Source organism: Dipodomys spectabilis, unplaced genomic scaffold, assembly GCF_019054845.1.
Source record: "Dipodomys spectabilis isolate Male_0828 unplaced genomic scaffold, ASM1905484v1 ptg000001l, whole genome shotgun sequence".
NCBI classification, from domain to species: domain Eukaryota; kingdom Metazoa; phylum Chordata; class Mammalia; order Rodentia; family Heteromyidae; genus Dipodomys; species Dipodomys spectabilis.
In genome coordinates this window covers 14,533,628-14,555,020 of record NW_024870678.1, presented here as the reverse complement: position 1 = coordinate 14,555,020, position 21,393 = coordinate 14,533,628, and the positions used below count along the sequence as shown (strand labels likewise).

At 38.0% G+C, this 21,393-nt stretch overlaps 1 protein-coding gene across 1 annotated transcript in view; it reads right to left on the bottom strand.

Moving 5' to 3' along the window:
- Positions 1–21,393, bottom strand: part of Rnf217 (ring finger protein 217) — a 124,620-nt gene that overhangs the window by 17,428 nt on the left and 85,799 nt on the right. Inside the window, exons 2-3 of the mRNA XM_042698095.1 lie at positions 20,562–20,795; positions 5,642–5,806 (exon numbers count right to left, since the gene is read on the bottom strand). Of these exons, the coding sequence (XP_042554029.1) occupies positions 5,642–5,806; positions 20,562–20,795 (399 nt within the window). The remainder of the gene's footprint in view (positions 1–5,641; positions 5,807–20,561; positions 20,796–21,393) is intronic.

Here is a 21,393-nt window from a genome sequence, read left to right as displayed (position 1 = left end):
ACACCCCTAAAAATGAAATAATTCAACCATTACCCAATATTCAATATCCAGAAACTGCTCTATTTACTCGGGGTACTTAAGAAATAAAATGGGGCAAAATCCTTGCTTTTGTGGTTGGAAAATATATCCCTTATTTTAAGCAGTGATAAGCGTTATGGAGAGGTGGGGATAGGTATTATAGTTTGTGCTTTATCTGCATTGAGCCTCCTGCGGAGGGGGAGGGTGCTTTAGAAGTTTATGTAAGTTGGTAAAGGAAAGTCTTATTGAGAAGATGAATGTTACTCAGAGGCATGTAGGAAATAAGAAAGCTGATCATGCAGATATTTGGGGGAAAGAACATTCCAGACTGAGGAAGGTTTAAAGTCTAAATTGGATTTACTGCAGAAGGAAAAAACAATTCTTCCTTTCTCCCCTCCCCTCCTCCCTCCTTCCCTGCTCCCTCCCTCCACCCACTTGCTCTGTGATACTGAAGTTTGAACTCAGGGACTTGTGCTTATTAGGCAGATGTTACACCACTTGATCCACGCCCCAGCCTTTCAGCTTTTATTTATTTTCCAGATAAGATCTCATCCTTTATTTTTGACCTCTGTTCAGTTAGAAAGGAACTCTTAAAACTTGAAGTGAAGATGACAAGGTCATGAATTATTTAGAAGAGCTTCAGATCCTTCAGCAAAACTAACCTCCTCAGTATTGTCATGGCAACCGACCTTTAGATTTATACTCATATTCCTGTTTCCATGGATCACTGGCTATCATCCTGTTCAGAAGGCCTCAGTGTCTACAACAGAGACATTACCATGAGCTCTCAGTATTAAATGTGTATGATACCTCAACGTTTCATCAAACAACAGTTAAAGCCGGGCTCCCATAGCTTATGCCTGTAATCAGGAAGCTGAGATCTGAGGATCCTGCTTCAAAGCCAGCCTGGGCACAAATGTCTGTGAGACTCTTTTTTTTTGGGGGGGGGTCCGGTCGTGGGGCCTGAACCCTGGGCCTGGGCACTGTCCCTCAGCTCTTCAGCTCAAGGCTAGTGCTCTACCACTTGAGCCATAGTGCCACTTCCGGCTTTTTTCTTTTTGCTTATGTGGTGCTGAGGAATCGAATCCAGGGCCTTGAGCATGCAAGGCAAGCGCTCTACCACTGAGCCACCTTCCCAGCCCATGTCTGTGAGACTCTTATCTTCAATAAACCACCAGAAAACCAGAAGTAATGCCGTGGTTCAAGTGGTAGAATGCTGGCCTTGAGCTGAAGAGCTGAGGGACAGTGCCCAGGTCCAGAGTTCAAGCCCCAAGATGGACAAAAGAAAAAAAAAAACCAGTTAAGATCTAGGTGGCACACAGAAGTCAGAATCTGAGAATCACACATTAGTATCCGTGAGACCACCCTCATGGAGGCTGACATGCAGTAAAGTCAGCAGCATATGCTATTATTATTGTGCTAACATTACCAAAGACAGAGCATTGTATGAAGTCATTTGTACAAATGAAATAAAAATGGCATACTAGATTTCAAAAAGCCTTTTTTTCCTCTCCCTTTCTTTTCTTCCTCCCTCTCGCTCTTCCTCCCTCCATTTTTTTTTGGATGTGGTTAATTTATTCCAATACCTGGCTACTCACACATCCTGTGTGCTAGGCAAATAGATACCACTGACTATAAATCCAGACCTAATACATTATAACACTTCTTTTGGCTCACACTTACAATCCTAGCTACTACTTAGGAAGCTGAGATCTGAGGATTGAAGTTTGATGCCTGCCCAAGCAGAAAAGTCTGGCTTTAGACTTACCTAATGTGGAGCTCTTGCTCAAGAGGTAGAGTACTAGCCTTAAACAAAAAGAGCTCAGGCCCTGAGTTCAAGCCCCAGGACCAACACCAAACAAATGAATAAAAAATCATTGTTCTGTCACTGACAAATAAGGACTATTTTTTGCCCTGGTATATAATAAACTCTTAATTACTTATTAATTTATGAATAACACTGCTTATGGGGAATATAAGAAAGTATATAATTTCCTAATACTCTGTCTTTACCCAGTCTTGTAAAATGTCTTCAATAGCTTTATTATGTAAACTGAGATCATTTATTCTTATGAGATTGCTTATTATTTATATATTCATCCATATGTAGTCCAGTCATCTGTAACTACATTTAGATCATATAACATAAATGTATATAAAATATTTCCCTGATCTAACATTAAGAAGTTAATATAGAGAGATGGTGTTAGGAAAGTTCCTCTGACAAAATTAAAAGAAAAATGATCATTCTGCACACTATCACAGGTAACTTTCTTTCAGTAAATTCGGTCTCTTTTACCTTCTCCTATCCAAATCCTCCAAGGATGTACCAGCAGAGTGTATTGTGTTCTGCAAACTCAGCTGCTATGATATTGTCTTCTTCATTTCCTTGCTAGATTTTATTTTCAATCATGAACTATTTCAAACATTTAAAGAATTATAGATAATAATGTAACAATTATACATGGACTCCTCACCCACATTTAAAATGTTAGCACACAGCAATATCTCCTTCACAGATACTTTGAAAAACAGTGATTTCTTTATAGGATTCTTTTTCTTTCTTTTGGTCAGTCATGGGACTTGAACTCAGGGCTGGCTAAGCAGAGTTGTTCTTGTGATGAAAGGGTAACACTGATCAAAATGTATCATGCACACAAACTGACATGTTGAACTTAAATTCCTTTGTACAACTATTTAAAGATAATAACAAATTAATTTTCATACAAAATGTTTTACAAATAAATCACTTTCCAAAATGTTTTATGTATGTTCATCTCATTATGAAAAATCAGACTTATGAATAATTACACTGATATTAAATGAGGAAAAACATTCTAATAGTTACGATATGCCAAAATTCACTTATAAAGAATAATTTCGAATTATTATTACAAGCCAAATTTCTTCCTAATAGCTTGCCATATATTAAACTGATCTTTCTACTTGCAGAAATGTAAAATCTCATTAGGAAAGAAGTAATATTTTTAAGAGAAAAAAGATACTTTATTTAAATGTTTATTTAAATAACGAATCACTAAATTATCAAACCTTGCTTACTTAGATGGCTAAATTTTACAAAGGCATATAATCACTTCACCACCAAAGTACAGAATTTTCTTGACAATGAGGCAGCAAGATCAGAGTTCAGAAACCAGCCTACTGTGGATTGTAATTTAGCATTTACTTAGTTATCTTTTTGTAGGGGTAGAATTGTTTAACTAACACCACTGCATTAATTGGGTTTTCCAGGGAAGCCGAGTGCTAGTGGCTCACGTCTGTAATCTTAGCTACTCAGGAGGCTGAGATCTGCAGATCACAGTTCGAAGCCGGCCCTGGTAGAAAAGTCAGTGAGACTCTTATCTCCAATAAACTACTCATAAAAAGCCAGAAGTTGTGCTGTGGCTCAAGTGGTAGAGTGCTAGACTTGAGCACAAAAAGGCTTGGAGTCCGGGCGCCAGTGGCTCACCCCTGTAATCCTGGCTACTCAGGAGGCTGAGATCTGAGGATTCAAAAGCCAGCCGGAAAGGCAGGAAAGTCCGTGAGACTCTTATCTCCAATAAACCACTAGAAAACCAGAAGTGGCGCTGTAGCTCATGTGGTAGAGCACTTGCCTTGAGCTGAAGAGCTGAGGGACAAGAGTTCAAGCTCCATGACTGACAAAAAAAAAAAAAAAAAAAAGGCTTGGGGACAGTGCCAAGGCCCCTAGTTCAAGCCCCAGGACTGGCAAAAAAAGAAAAAAGAAAAAAAAAAAGAAAAAGATTTTTCTATGGAAAAGCATTAGTTTATGTACCCATCTGCATGATAAACACAAAAAATTATGGCTGGGTTTATGATAGAATAGTAATTAAAATAGTAATTAAAGTTACGATATTGGAAGAAAACAAGACTTTTATGTCAAACTTCAGAAGAATGGTTAATGATTTCTTAAGCTTAGAAGCAAAATACTTATGAAAGTTATATTAAGTACATTTAACTATATATATATATATATATATAAAGATTTTTGTGATGTTTGTGTAGGTGTTGTATATGTGTCTATAAAGTCCTACATTAAAAATTATATATGTATATATGTAATATAAGTGAAAGAAATCTATGATATTGATAGGAAAATTATGTGGAGAAAATAAGCCAGAAAAGCAGTTAATACTTCCTACTAATTCAAATTTCATTAATATGGTGTAAAATCTCCAGAAAGTAATTGTAGAACTATTGAAAAAGAAAAGGAAAACCAAGTTAGAGGTGATTTCTAAAAGTGCACATAACAAAAGGTGAAAACCACATATGGCAGCACATATACACACATATATCATTTTTTTCTGTATCAAACAGATCACTACTTTGTACAATCAACTCTAAAATATTTTGGATCTAATTAAATATTTTGGATCTTTCTAAAGGAGAACCTCCCTTGGCCATTTGCATGGCTGCCTTACAGCATCCTGGCTGTAGCTCAAAAGCCTGCCAACTTGATTACTTGCATGGTTATCAAAAGAAAAACGAAAAGTGAGATTAATTTTTTTTTTAAAGAAAACTACCTCAACAAATTTATAAAAAGCAAAATGATCAATTCAAGGTAATTAGAATGATAAGGAATGGGAGAGAGACAAGGAAAGCAAAACACAGTAAAGATGCAGAGCCTGCATAAAAGAACAGTGATCTCAGTGTGCCCTGCAAGGGAAAAATAATACTGTTATACCATTTATTTATTTATATTTTGCAGACGATCTCGTTAGGTAGCCAAAGTTGTCCTGGAACTCAGGATGCTTTTGTCCTAATCTCCCAAATGCTGGGTTTACATATCATTGTAGTACTATCTTTCCCTATTCAAATACCTTCATTCTTATTTTGTTCCAGTATTGGAGCTTGAACTCAGTTCAAGCCTCAGGCTCTCCTTTTGCTTTTTCAATCAACGCTGGTGCTCTACCACTGGAGTTACAGTTCCACTTCCTATCTTCATTTTTAAAATGGATAAAGGAGTTTAACAACACAGTTTACGAATACAATATATATTGGCCAATGTGATCCAGAACATTCTCACCCACCCCTCCCACCATGTACAATTTCTTAAAGATAATTCTTAAAACATTTAAAAACTAAATAAAATAGCTAAAAAAATAAATTGACATGTTGAAAAAGATAACATGGAAAAAAGAGGATTTTGATGTAGTCTATCCTTTTTTTTTTTTTGGTCCGGTCTTGGGGCCTGAACTCTGGGCCTGGGCGCTGTCCCTCAGCTCTTCAGCTCAAGGCTAGCGCTCTACCACTTGAGCCACAACGCCACTTCCGGCTTTTTTCTTTTTGCTTATGTGGTGCTGAGGAATCGAACCCAGGGCCTCGAGCATGCAAGGCAAGCGCTCTACCACTGAGCCACCTTCCCAGCCCTAGTCTATCCTTCTTAAAGCTTAAAAGACAATGCAGAGAATAGAGATACACATTGTTTATACATCAGCATTCTTCTTTAGGAATCTAATTACACTTCTAAAATGAAACAGCAAATCTCTTTTTCTCCCCACCCGTTTGAGGATGATTCAGAGTGTAATTCACTTTGGTATTGTGAATACTGTTCAATTCCATTCAAGTTTCACAGTTCATTCCTTTCCTCTCATGGTTACCTCACCTTGCACTTTGGACACTTCTGGGCATTCCTCTGCCCATGTTCAATTTCACTGGCCCAGTGACGCAACAGTTTGTCTCCTTTTTTGTACTCCTTGCAGTTAACACCTTCATGCCAAGGAGAATGGCACTTAAAACACCAGACGAATTGGCAAGTGGGGCACTGGATCTGCAGAAGAAAAAAAATGGCATGAGGTCCTGGAAGCTATTAGAAGATTGTGAAAGAGTCGGGTAAGGAGGCTTGATGGGGATGTTTCCTGATAAGTTGAAAGGTTGAGACTTAAAAATCCCTCCTGCCCAAGTCCCAAACTACAAGATAAGAAAATTCTGTCATTAAAGGAGGAAGGAATTTCTTTGGCAACAATGAAAAAACTTGTGTGTTCTAGAAGTCAATTTAGACTTAACAAAATCTTCCAGACTGGAGTGCATAGGAAAACCAGAAAGTTTTCAAGGCCCCAAATCCATACCATCTGGCAGCCTTTGAGCTCCCCCTTCCATTGATCCAACTTTCCAGACATCTTATCATTCTTCTTTAACCAAGGTTTCTTCATTTATGAAAGCAAAGCCTCACTGGTGTCTCATCAAATAAAAACACACAAGCAATGATGCATCGCTGCATTAGCACACATTGTGAAGCACCAGCTGAAATAATGGATACCCTGGTGTGTGACCAAAGGAAGGCTAGTAATAAAACAAAAAGTGTGGTAGGTCCAAATATTAGAAATGTATCAATATGGTGGTCCCATGGCATGCACTGAGGAAACTATCAGAAAGGCCTTCTTATATGCATAACTGCAAATGTCTGTCTGCCACTTGATATAGAATGTAGTTTATATCTGCTCTCCTTTATTTTGAATGACAGAGGAACATTCCACTCCCAAGGTCTATTTCTAGTCTTCACTCCAAAATCATGAGAATAATTAGCCTTTCTTAGCCCTACTTGATTAAAATGAGCTAATACAATGTCTCACTATGAATGACATTTTTAATGGACAATTCTTCTTTGTGCTCTTGAATATTACGTGTTTGTACCACAGGTGGATTTACTGACATTTTAAAGAATAGCTGGATTATTTTTTGATGAACTGAACATAATATCACCACTTACTTTATTGGATACCTTTTTTTAAAGATGAACTTCTCTTTCATATATTAACTGAGTGGCAGTTACAACTACAGCTCTCTTGCCTATAACTAAAAATGCTATGGTTTATATTTATCTCAAGAACAGATCATATTCTTCCTAGGAAAATATAAAGCCAAACTGCTTTTACTCTAAGCTTTATTTTTAAAAACAGCATTTTATAAATTTAAAATTTTTTCACACTAATTCTCTTAGATGGTGTTATAATTTGTTTATTTTATCCTCAAAATAAAGCTACTAACTACCTAAGACCATCACAGGTTAACATTTATACACAAGAAAACCAAGGCTCACAGACAGTAAATGGATTTCCCAAGGTAACAAAGCAAGTATCTATTAAGAGGGAATTTAAGTATGTTTGTCAGGCTACAAGGACAGCATACTTTTCATGATGCCAAAACATTTGCTCATATGCAACAGCATTCCTTCTGTGACCACTGACAACCTAAAATGTAGTAATAAAAGAAAGTAGTGTGGTTATTAAACTAGCCAGTGAGGCAGAATTTCGAACATTTCTCACCAAAAGTAAAATATTTTACTCACATAAGTTGGAAGACTCCTTAGTATATACATTTAAAATGATTTTACTATTCAGTCTCTTAAATATATGCTTTTGCCTTTTTAAAAATCACTAATGCTAAGTCACTGTTTAAAAGTGTAACTTTATAGTTATTGTAAGCATTATGCCCACCTTTGGTCCTCAGCTCCATCCAGACCTGAGCTCCTCCCAGCCCTGGAGTTCCTGCCATACAGCTGGCCCCTCCCTCTCCCTGCCCAGACCCACCTGAGCTCCCATCTACCTCACTTCCGACCCCCAGACCCTGCTGCTACCTAGATAGTGGAGGGTGCCATGGGCTCCCTCTCCAGGGGAAATACGGCTCCTCTAATAAACCTTGTAATAATCTTTCTCCTGTGCCTGCCTGTCTCTGCGTGGTCCCCTGGGATGGATGTGATGGATCCTTTCAGTTATTATTACAGTTTTGTACAAAGGGTTTCATAAGTCAGGTAATGAGGACATTTCTTTCTTTCTTTCTTTCTTCTTTTTGGATGTCACCCCTTTGTTTGCTTTGCCCCAGTTCCTCCCTCCCATTCCTGCCCATAAGTCACATAGTTTATTTTCCACACAGTGTATACTGAACAACACGAATGCATTAATTCACCCTTCTTCCCTCACTTTCGGTGCCTCTCTTTTGCCCCCCGTAAGCAAAATCAAACACCACCACTACTCAAAAAAACCCAAAAGCAAAATCAAACACCATCACTGCTACGATCACCAATAACAAAACCACCCATGCTTCCATTTTCTGGAATTTGTTTCAATAAATAGTATTTAAAATGTTCAGGGAAGTTACACCTCCCTTAAGGTTATCCTCTTTTAGTCTCTTTGTGTGTGAATGCCTAGAGTTCTGGATATGTTATCATGTCCAATTGTATTTTTGATCTAGTTTCCGAATAGGAGAAAATGTTTCTCTCTGAGCTTGGCTTACCTCAGCTTACCTCAGCATGATTGGTTCTAAGTCCATCCTAAAATACATGACTTTTTAAACAGAAGAATAGGTTGAAGTGGGTAAGTTTCAGAAAAATAAAACAGTGTTAATAATTCATTTTCTTGGGTCACTAAACAATGAAGAATCACTACCAAAATTACATGGGGCCTTCTTTTTGGATGTAATCTATAAAAATGGTGAAGAATTCAGAAAGATGGGGCTTTTTGTATGCATCTGTCATTATGTCAGAACACCTGAATATTTAATTGAGCTCTCTTTCTTCTGAATTTTCTGCATCAGTAGATTCTAGAATCGTTAACTAAAAAGCCACTTAAGTTTTCCATCAGTCTGGAGAGAAGAATGGATATAAAGATGCTTTGAAATGGGGTCCAGTCTCCCACTGTCAGACATCATTGGCTCAAGGATCTCTCTACTAGATGCTGAATTGTCACATCTGTGGATCTCTACTCAGGGACATTTAGAAATGTAGTAAAGGATAATGCCTTTTCCCCTTTCATTACTGGGGACCCAACCCACGCCCTTTTACATACTAGACAAGCACTTTACCACTTGAATCATTCCCCACAGTCTTTTCTAAATGTGTGACTCTCCAAAGGCACTAGAACAAAGGAATCCTACTGGATATCCAAACCAGAGACTTGGGCTCCATTTTTTTTCCCATAATAAAAAAGTCCTACCATCTATCCTGCCACAAATATTCATCACCATCAGAGACTTAGAGATAAACTGTAACAACAGTTATGGAGAAAGCTCTCAAGTGAATATGAGTTATTAACATTCAAACTTTAGTTGCTTATTATCATCTAATTAAAATAATTTTTAAAAAACCCAGCTAGCCTCACAACTTTGGTTTTCAAAGATGACATCTGAACTGTTTCAATGCTGACTTTTTGGGTGAAAACATTGTATCCATTATGACCATAACCATCTTCACGTTCCTCCTATAAACACAAACAAGACACAAATAGTGTATTTCCTCCATTTTTTTATTCAGTCATTCCACTCAAAACATTACACTTCCCACTCCAGGTCTACCACATGGAGTAATTATTTCAACACAAAAGCACACAAAATGCGGTCAGAGAACCAGTACCATCAGCATCCCCTGGGAACTGGTTGGAAACCAAGAAAATAGGAATCCCTTGGCTTACTGACTCAAGAGTCTAGCTGTTCTCCAGGCCCTCAGGTGATTCATTTCCATGATGGCACTGGACAAGGGCTGTTCTTTGCTATGTATCTCCGTTCTCCTGGTCACACATTTTGGACCAGGAATGGCGCCAAATAATATGTAACCACTGGTTTGGTACTACAGACAAGCTGTACTTAACATGAGCTTTGTGCAGCAGGGATGGTCATTGCTAATTGGAGATTAGCAAGGCAGATCTATTCTTTTCTCTCTTGAGGCATGAAATGGAGATACACATATCCTGCCATAGCATGGAGGTGAAGGCAGAGAGGAGTGGAGTGATAGAGTGAAGATCACTGGAGAAGGAACAGGCACTGACTTGTGCTCTCAGGTAACCAGAAGTGTCTGATTCTTCTGAGGTCAGCCTCAGAAGCTGTTGAGACTACTCTACTCCCCTGACCTTCCCACTTCCTGTGGGGCTAGAGTAAACCTCACCAACTAAAGTGGACCAGGAAAGAGCACATCTCTGCTTCTTATAATTGGAAACACTAATGAACACAGTTCACTGAAATCTTACCCTGGTTAAATGTTCGTTGCTTCAGTTGAGACTCCCACCTCCACACAAGCAGCATTAGTGCCATTATGTAATTTATGTTAGGCATGAAGATGTTCAACCTCCACAACAACCAACAGATTCACTGAGAGCAAAGACTGAATCTCATTCATTTTGTATTTATGGAGTAAAGAAACATAGAACTTCCAGCATATGGTAGACATTCAGTAAGATATTTGTAAAACAAATTAAGTGAATTCAAAGAAAAACTAAGATGTCTAATTACAACCAGTGGCCGACATGGCATCACCACTTGCTAGATTACCAGATGATGTTTACTAAATATTTCATCTTCTTGACATTTTGCTGAGCATCATGATTTATGCACAAACTCTTCTACAGGAGACATGGTTGCCAGTCTTTCAACAATAAAGTTGTTTGAGTTATATATAAGTCTTAATTAACTTGTCCTAGGGCACAAAAGGCAAAGAACTTTTTAATACACTTATGATTTTTGCATCTAATTACTATTTCTATATCTACAATGTACCAACACTTATATGACAGGTATGTCAATTATTACACCTAAGCAAATGGTACGTTTTTTCCCCTGTCAAAACTTGTAAAGGGCACAAAATAAACACAGTATCCAAATTAAAGAGTCTGGAGATAACGAATTTATTTATATGTATGTATATATAGACATATATACATACCAACACATACACATCATTTTAAATAAGTGACAAATTCATTACTAATTAAGATGAAGATATTAGACAATATCCAAGCATAATGTGGCACTACAAAGGTAAAAGCTAACTCAGTTTTCCAAAAGAAGGATTTCCTATATTAGGACGTCAGGTTTGAGGGAGACATGTCTCGGGTAGAGCTGCAGCCTATCAAGAGCAAGATTCTAAGTACAAATACAATACAACCATGCTAATTCATTTGCCCATTCAACAAATATTTATGACACCTCCCCAAGTGGCAGGCACTGACTGGATTGATTTTAGGGACACACAAAATGAATACAACTTGTCCTTAAGGAATCTATTAGAAGCAGACTATGTCCTAAAAGCAATAAAATCATGTAATAACTGCTAGGGTACAAGCTTGGACAAGTTGGTGCCATGGGAACGATGCTTCAGTAAAGACTGGGAAAATCAATGTTGAGAGATAATATGGGCTTGAGCAAAGAGTAGAAGGTTCCTGGGAAAAGTTACAGTGTCATACATCAGGCAGAGGGTCCAGCCTGAGCACTGTACAGCGGGTCCCGAGGACACAGACAGAAACAGCTCAGTGTTTTAAAGTTACTTAAACAGAAACACCACCTCAGCTAGCTCAACTTCGAGCCTCATTGGAATATTCCATATTCTGGATCTTCCCTTGTTTACCCAAACATACCACAGTCCAGAGATTCTGTACACAAAACATAAAAAGTGTAGCTGACAGGAAAGGGTATGTCTTAAAGAAACCAACCAAAAAATAACTTATCAAGAAATTAGAGGTTTCTTTAAAAAAGATTCTACCTTCACAGAAGCACGGTTGTGCCACTGTAACAGCAAATTCTAAAGCCAGATTGGTAGCTGTGGAGGGTGAGTCTGCACAGAAGAACATGGCCTGAGTTTCTGCTTTGGATCTCATTCTCTGAGATTTTACAGCCTACCTGAGATGTGAATGCTAGTGCACTCACACACATGCACCATGAGACACTGCTCCCTATACAAGATGTGGCCAAGTGAACCTTGCCCTAAATTCTCAGTGTAGCTGAAACCATGCTGCAAATGACAAGGGAAACTTTTCTAAAGGCTAGGGACCAAAAGTAGACAAAACAGGCAAAAAATAACTTGTGGCAAGACAAACAACATGAAGATAGGATAGCTACTCATTAAAAAAAAAAAAAAAAAACTTACTAAGGTTTTAGAGATCTCTCTCCATGTTGGTTCCTGAGCTGGATCTACACCAGTCACACATCATTTATTGTGCAATTCATTCACCTCAAGAGCAGTTCTTATGTTCAAGTGGGAGGAATGTTCTTCTAGGGCTGCATGTCAGAACTTGGGACTGGGGCTGTTTCCTACCAGTCCACCTGGAAACACTTTAAAGGGCTTTGCAGGCTCTCCCTCTAAATCCAGAAAGCAATTCCCAACTGTCTGAGGACTCACTTGCTCACCAATAAATATAAAAAAGTACTGGGTAATTCTGCCTCAATTTGTGTTGCCCCCAACTCCAAGCCAGAAAAGTGTGGCATCATTCTGTTTCCAACAGGACACTCTCTTCTGAACCCAACACATAATAAGGTTAACATCTCACAAGAGAAATGTACATAAAATAGAGAAAGGCCACTGAATTACACTGTGTACTGAGACTAGTAAGTGAAGGGTGCATATGTACACATGACAGAGAGTGAGAGTGTGTGTGAGAGAGAGAGAGGGAGAGAGGGGTGGGGGAGGGAGGAGAACATTTTTTTTCTAACTGAAGTTTTTTTTAAATAAGAAATTATTTTATAGGTAGAAAGTTTCTAATAATGGTAGTATCCAATCAGAGTCTGAACTGCTAACTGGCACTCATAAGTATGGGCAGCTCCATTAATTTTTCCTACAAACATAAAAGGGCATAATCCAGGTACTGGTGGCTCACACCTGTAATCCTAGTTACTCAAGCGGCTGAGATATGAGGATCATGGTTCAATGCCAGCCAGGACAGAAAAGTGCCCATGAAACTCTTATCTCCAATTTTTAACCACACAAAAACTGAAAGTGGCACTGTAACTTAGGTGGTAGAGCACTAGCCTTGAGTATAAAGAGGCTAACGGATAGCGCCCTGAGTTCAAGCCTCACAACAGACAAAAAGGGGGGGGGGTAAATATAAAAAGAGTATATAATATGGTAGATAATAAATGTACAGTCCTAACTTCTTATTCCAGAGTATCTTCTAACCACTTTATAATGACTGGGCTGACCAGACTTGGCTAAGTGAACTCCCTCTCCAGCTGGCCATCTGAGAGAAATGAGTCTTAACTTGCCTTTTGTGCTAAAACATCCAAGGATTAATAACCAGATGGAGTGGGAAAAAATCGGGCGGTTCTAAATATTACTGAACATCAATTTATGGCAGTGTCAGGTCTTGATTATTATAAATATTTCCTTAGCTCTTTATTAAGGGTCAGATGCAGGTGAATTCCAATTGTTGGCTCTAAAACATGACTTGTTTCAAAAAGAAATGTACTCATCTGACTTATGTAACTGTAACCCCTCTGTACATCACCTTTACAATATCAATAAAATATATTAAGAATTATTACGGCTGGCTAGTGGGCCAAGAAAACAAACTAAAATTTTTAAGCAAAGCACCTCATTTGTAAATGAAGGGAGAAAAGCTCATGCATCATAGGTACTAGATATGACCACTCTTTGCGTAACCAGCTTCTTCAAACCACTTGTATTTCCTTCATAACTCTGTGCCAGTGACAATCATTTGAGAAACGACACTTATTTTCTATTAGTTACTGCCACGAGTGATGTATGAATCCCAAGAGGAATCGGAGTGTGTCATAAGCTAACCTGACCTTGTGGGACTGATTCACAGTCTGCCTCTCAATTAGTGTGGTGGTGTCAGGGATAGCCAGGAGCCAAGGGGCATACCAATTATACATTCATGGCAAAGCTGTAAACATGTTTGCACTGAGGGGGGCAGATTCTCAACTTATTTTTACCCAAAGGAATCTTAAGCATATTTTAACATATACCAATTAGAAATGACCTATTGACTGAATGGTGTTCTGAAAGCCCTTGCAAAAATTCCTTCACCATACAAGGAAATAACATATTTGTAAGGCTTTATAAAATGTGACTGCTATCCAGAGGGCTTCGGCTCATAAAGGAGAAAAGAGAATGCCCAAAGCTATCATGTGAAAACATACAGAGTTTGTCTAAGGACATTTTCCTGGCCTTAATTCTGCTACCTTCTGATGAATCAGAGCGCCACTGTGTAAAGTATGACAGGAAGAGAAGGGATTATTAATTTTACCTCAGGCAAACCTTACAGAGAACTGACTTGAACATGTTCCCTGTGGTGATATGTATAAACTTCAACTCTCCAAACAGGAATCAAAGGAAGGCTTATTTCTTTTTCTCTTCTTTTCTTTTTTATGTGATACTGGGAATTGGACCCCAGACTCTTACCCTTGTAAGTGCTCTACCACTTGAGCACTGCCCCCACCCATGGAGGTTCACTTCTGAGTCTATACGTAGCATGAGAACTGTGTTAAAACCCTGAGTTTAATAGCTGCTTGAAATCCACAGCAGGCTTCTCCTCTCTCCCTTTTTACCCCATGAAGAATAACAAGCAACTATATTTCTTTCACCTGCCCAAAGGTATTCTTCATTTTTATCTCTTCAATAATAAATCCTGACCCCCCATCTGCAATACTAAAGCCTTGTATCAGATCACCCCCTAAAACATGTTTTCTGGACATCACTCTGATGTCCTAAAGGATCTCCAAACTTACACTATCAACAAATTTCAAATCCTTCATGCTAACCAACAAAAAATAGCAAAACTTCATTTCAAAAAACAAGTGGAAGACCGACACTAGTAGCTCACATCTCCAGCTACTCTGGAGGCTGAGATGTAAGGATCACAGTTCCAAGTCAACCCCAGCAGTAAAGTCCATGACATTTTTATTTCCAAAAAACAAACCCTCAAAAAAAAATCCCTGGAAGTAGAACTGTGGTTCAAGTGGTAGAGCATTAGCTTTGAGGAAAAAACGTTCAGGGACAGAACACAGGCTCTGAGTTCAATCCCCAGGACCAGCACAAAAACAAAACAACCACCAAGCAGAAGGTTAGAGGTATGGTTCAAATGGTAGAGTACTTGCTTACATATGTGAGGCCCTGAATTCAAACCCTAGCCATACACAAGACCCAAACAACAGAAACAAACAAGCAAACAAAACAAAGCCAAACAACAAGTTGGGTGCAGATTTTCACACCTGTAGTTCTAGTGCTCAGGAAATGGCAGTAGGGAAGTGGTCCTAGGCAGCTGTGGAGAAAAGTTTGATAACTGATCTAGAAACAACTACGTTAAAAAGGTATTGTAAGAGGTTCTGAGTTCAAATGCCAGTCCCACAAAAAAAAAAAGCCAAAAACTATTTCAAACACATGTAGCTTTCTACCCTCCACACTTGCTTCTTCTCCTCCAGACCCGTCCATTTACTTCAGCATGCATCTCTCATCTGATCTTTGATTCCATCTCTACTCTTTTTTGTTTCCTCACCTCTTTCTCAATACCCGGAGTTGTTCCTTCTGTCTCCCTAGCCTAGTAAGGATAACAACCACAATCAAATCAGGTAGTATATCTGTCAATCACAGTTCTGAGCATTTTATATGTGTGATTTCATTTGTTCTTTCTACACTCTTACCACACGGTACTATTACTATCCCTTGATTACAAACTGTACTTAGGTTACAGAGATGGTGCGTGACAAGCTGAGAATTTAAAACCAGTTTGAAGCTATTTCTGGGGCCCACCTTTTCTGTCTTGATAAACAACTTCTCAAGGCTTAAAGTCTTTGCTCTTCAGTGAAACTTTCTCAAGCTTTCCTTTCCCTCTTCTTTGAGGCTCTTGGTACTTTAACCTATATTTGTTTCGGTACATATTATGTGTGCTTTGGTGATGTATTAGTTCCTTTACCAAATGCATTTTGAAAGCATATTCTCTACAGGATACAGTGCTTTTTTAATTTATATTTTAATAAGTTTTTTATTGTGAAAATACTGTACAGAGGGGTTACAATTACGTGAGCAAGGTAATGAGTACATTTCTTATCAAGCATTGTTGCCTGCTCCTTTGTATTTTCCCCTACCATCCCTTCCCTCCCATCTCTACAACTACTCCCACCCTGCCTAAATTGTAAAGTTCGTTTTTCGATCTAGTGTCTTGTACATCTCATTGTTGCAATGAGTCAACCTGTATCCCAATTTAAACAATTTGTTTTTCCCTTCCCCTTCCCAAATTATACCAACATCAAATACAGTGAAAACAGGGAGGGACATATAAAGCAACAAAAAAATCATGTGGTACAATTTGTTTTTCCCTTCCCCTCCCCAAATTATGCCAACATCAAATACAATGAAAACAGGGAGGGACATACAAAGCAACAAAAAAATCACGAGGTACCTTATAAATATGTTAGAAACAACAGCAAGAAAGAAAAATGGGAAGACTTGGAAAAAATTATATTAAGTGAAGTAAGCCAGGCCCAAAGAAACATAGGTCCCATGGTTTACCTTATTTGCAATAACTAGTATATGTCCGGGACAAGCAGAAAAGGTCAGACAAGATGATGTTAAGTGAAATGAACCCCAAGATAAGGATATAGTGCTTTGTTATCAGCAGTGAATAAAACTAAGCTGGGTCTGGACTCCTAGAGACCAATTAGAAAGAGAGACTAAGCTAATAACCACTTAAACATAAAATAAAATACCAGATGTTAATTGGTATGGACTAAAACTTTAGATGTGGGTGGTATGTCTGCCTATAGACCTCACATGAGCAGACTGGAGTCACAACCTCAACATTTTTATTCCCACCCCTTTAACTTGCATACCCCTTGATAGGCAGTTGGTATTGCATTAATACTTTACAGGAAAGACAGAGGCTAGATATTAGGTCATTGTTAGGGAAATGGGATGATAAAACTTTATTACATTACATGAATTGCAGAGTGAATAAGACCAAAATGTTATGAATGTAAAAGTAAACCTATCTGACCAGAGGCAAGGCTATCTCTATAAATCTCCCAATTCAGGAATGTATGTGTTTGATATGGTATGCATTTGATGATATTTGGAATATAATGAAAAGCTCTATTTGCTAAGTGAAGGTATTGAATGATTAATGATCACCTATAAATTTTAATTGCTGCTTATTGATAGTTCATTTTCCCCCCAATATCAAAGCCTCTCAGTTGCTCAACTTGATTGCTTGACTTGCATTCTACTACTATAGCCACACCTCCAGTCCTAGTTTTTGTTGGTTATTCTGGAGGAGTCTCAGAATCTTCTGCTTAGGCTATCTTCGGACAGTAATGTTCCAGGATTACAGGCTTGAACTACCAGTACCCAGCTCTGTTTATCTTTTTTTCTATCTGCTGAAAGTAAAAAAAACAAAAAACAAAAACAAAAGCAAACAAAAAAAACCCAAAGATGGGCTTTATAAAAAGCTATACAAATAAAACCCATATATAAGGTAGTTCAGATCTCATATGAGAAGCATTTGCTTAACTATAAAATGGCAGTACCATCTTCAAGCTCTTTTAATCCATGATCTTAAGTGCTTCTGAAAAAAGAGTGAAAAAATAATAAACGCTCAGAGAATGAAATACCTCATGTCAAGATAACTTGATGACTCACCACAGTACTAGTGAAATAAACAGAACAGTGGATTTATCAATAGATAACAAACCCCACTTAAGGCTCTAAACAATATTACAAAGTGGCTTGAAAATGTTAGACATTAATGGTAATGTTTTTGTTGCTTATTTCTGTTATCTTATGATACAAACAGTTGCATTACAGTACTTGAATTCACCACTCTTAAACTTATGATAAAGTACAATATAAAAATCGGAAGTGAATTTGGTTATTGGGGAAAATAGCAGAATGCAAAATGTCCATCTGCTTGACGACAGAATTCGACCTTAGTGTTGGTTGAGAGTGCTATCCCGTGAGATTGAGGTTAAAAGCTAGCTAGGACAGGAAAGTCTCCAATGAACCACAAAAAAGCCAGAAGTGGAGTTGTGGCTCAAGTGATAGAGCGCTGACCTTGAGCAAAAAAAGCTAAAGTAGAGCTCAAGACACTGAGTTCAAACCTCAGCATTGGCACAAGAAAACAAACAAACAAAAATAAGTGAATAAGTAGTAGAGACTACTTACTTAAAAGTGTTGGGTATTCTTTGCAGTGACATAACAGCAATGAATACACACTAAGATTTCCATCCTTTACCTACACAGGAGGATTTTAACTGTTCCTTTAGCAACATTTACTTTTTACTGAGTTTATCAGGTCCTTACTCCCACATCCATCCCCAAGTCCATGTCTATTCTTTTTTGACTCCCTACTGCCTTCTCTGTATACAAGACTGCTGATTCTGACTCCATATTACAACAAAGATAACAGCTATCATAATTTATAGTTTGTTTGAGCCTATACGTTTTCCTCCTATACTCTTCAAAAGTAAACACCTGAGTATGTTATATTTATGATCGTGGTCCATTTGCCCCTGCTTCTTTTCTTACATGGATACCTTTGCTTCTCTCAAAAGCACACATATATAGGAGCTCTTGCCATTTTTTTCATATTTCACTCTCAATACATAATCACTGTGAGAAATTATGCTCATCCAACATTATTTTGCAGGAAACAAGGGTTATAAAATTGGCATTTAAATTACACCTTCTATCTATTTAATAACAATAGCATTTTAAAATTAATTATCTCTACTTTGATTCAATTACACATACATGTCTTAATTGCCACAAATTCCAATATTGCACTTTCACTTTATGTACATTCAATTCAAAATAAAATATAGAAAAGGTTAAATATCCTGTTAGAGAATGGCAAGTCTTTTGAAAATTAGTAATTTCCTGATAACATCAATAACATACAACTAGAATAAAATTAACTTGAATAACCAAAAAAATGTACATCATCAAATCAAAGAATTCTATTAAGTCAGAAGCCAACATCATTGTAGGGGGTTATTTTATACAATTTTGTAATCTCAAAATCATAGCTTTTGTAGAAGATTAACAAAAGATTTTTTTCCTGACACTTATACCAAAAAGCCAGAGAGGAAAATATCAACTTGAGAGTCAAGCAGTTTCAAAGACAAAGCCAGTAAGGGGCTGTGATTAACTGAGCAATTCTCTACCTCATCACTACAATATCAACCATGATTGCTCAACCACCATCTCCTCAGAGCTACAGGATGAATAATGCAGTGACTGCTGCTTCCAAAATACAGAACATGAGCGAAAACTTACCTTAAATGGAGATGCCTTCAAACATTCTTTGGAACCACTGCACCCTGCCATTTGTTGCAATAACAAGGCTGAAACTACTGCCGGAGCTTCATCCATTTTCTGCCTCATTTACTGCAAATGTCTCTACGCTGCTGCCTCTTAGTAACTGAGTGAAGCTCACCAACTTCCAACACAACTGTTGTGTAGTGGGCCAGAGCCCCTTGTGCTTCTTACAAGCTCTCCAGGTAATTGTAATGTACCATGAAGTCAGTACTGCAAGGCCACAGTTACTGCCTTGGTTTCCTAGCCTTGAATATTGCCCTTCTGTAATAGCCTCAGCGAACAACTTTCTCTAATGCATTCAGAATTAAATTCAAATTCCTAAGTGCAAGGGTACAAGACTCAACAAGACCAACAAGAGCTGCCTCTCCCTTATTCTTTTCCCATTCTTGTTTCCAGCATTCCTGGCCTCATCCTCTGGGTTTGAACTCTTACTCACCCATGCTCTGAAAATGCTCTCCTATGTTTGTCTCTCTAGACAACTACGCTTCCTGGATAATGCCATTCCTGATATCCTTGTCAGAGCCCATTCCTTTTGCCAAGTGTCCCCCAAACACTCCCTGAAAAGGGGGACTAGTTGGGGAGGGGAGCTGTTTGGTTTTCCTAATCATACGGAATTGTCATTCTAGGACACATGTCCCTCTTGCCATCTGCTATAGTTTGAGTCATAAGAGACCCCAAAAGTAAAGTTATGCCCCCAAGGGTGATGCTAGTGACAGTGAAACTTGGAGGCGAGGTCTAGTGGAGGGAGGTCTTGAGCTCACTGGAGGCATGGCCATGAAGGGGATTTGGGGACTCTAGCCATTTTTCTCTCTCTTGTTTGCAAGCCACAGGGCAAGTAGTTTTTCTCTGCCATGGGCTTCTGCCATAGGCCCAAAACAGCAGGATCAACCGGCCATGAACCAGAACCTCCGAAACTGAGTTAAACCAAGATAAAATTTCATTCTTTGTCAGGTGATTATCTCAGGTAATTGTTTCAGTGACAGAAAGCTATCATCTTACTTAAACTTTTAGAAGCAATAGCTATGTCACATTTGTTTGTATATCCCCTAAATGTAGTGCCAAGCATCTACTGTCATTCTGAATTTGCTGATTAATGAATAAATACCATTTCATAATATTTCGCTTATTATAGACAGATGTAGAGTAGACTTACACACAAGCCATTGAAAAATCAGGCTCACACTTTAAAAAAAGAAAGGAAAAGTAACCCCCAAGTATTTATATAGTAACTAGTAATGGTTAAAAAGTGCTTTCAATTATGTTATTAGATATAATTAGATATAATTTCAGCAGGATTGAAGTCAAAGAAAAATATCCTCAAGAATGCTCTTTTAGCATCAGTCTCTCCCAACATACATTTTCATTATCAGAGGTAATATACGCTTACTTCAGTCTCCAATAGGGGAAGGAAGCCAATTTAAAGTCCATCACAGGCCAGCCTAACTTGGCTATGCCCATCATATGACATTTAACCCACAGTGCTGGTGAGCATGCTTACTTTGTATTTGCTTTCTGATCTGGAGGGGGTGGGGATGTGTCCTTTTTTCTTAAAGGTTGTAAAGTGCTTGCACTGAGGACATGGCTTGGTGCTGGAATCAATACGGCCAAGTTCCAAGAAATACTTATACTTGATTGAGTCTTCATGGGTTAAGTGATAGACCACAGTTGTTTCTTCCAAGAATTCAAAACACTCTGTGATGGGACATTTGATTTCTACTTGGCCAAGCTGTACCTGTGTGAAAAAGCAGATGGAAGAAAAAGGGTCATTGGTTATGGTTTCTTTTTTAGTTTTTGCACATAGAATTACTTATTTCATGGTTACAATATAGGATTATCTGTTCATTTTCTTAATTTTAATTATTATTATTGTTAAGTAGTTGCGGAAAGGGGGTTCCATTGCTTACGTTAGCGAGTGCGTTACATCTTGATCAATGTCACATTTCCCATCATGCTCCCCTGACCCAATCTGTCCCAACCCTACCCATCCCCTCAAATTACCTGGTTCCATTTTCACATGAATACATTGTGTATTTGACTGTATTCACCAATCATTCTATTACCCCATCCTCTCAGACAAAACACATTTCAGATTCCAGATATTCATTTTGTTAAACCCTTAGCTAATTATTCAAAGGAGTTACACTATAGGACTCTATCCCTGCATGTGTCATACTTTAGTCAGTTTGATTGTATATTCATGAATATGGCACTGCATATGTCTTCATCTATTTCTTCAAATCTAGTAATTTTTTACTTTACTAAAGATAACATAACAAATGGTAATCATTCTAACATCTGTATTAAACAGCATGAAATATAATTGCTATATG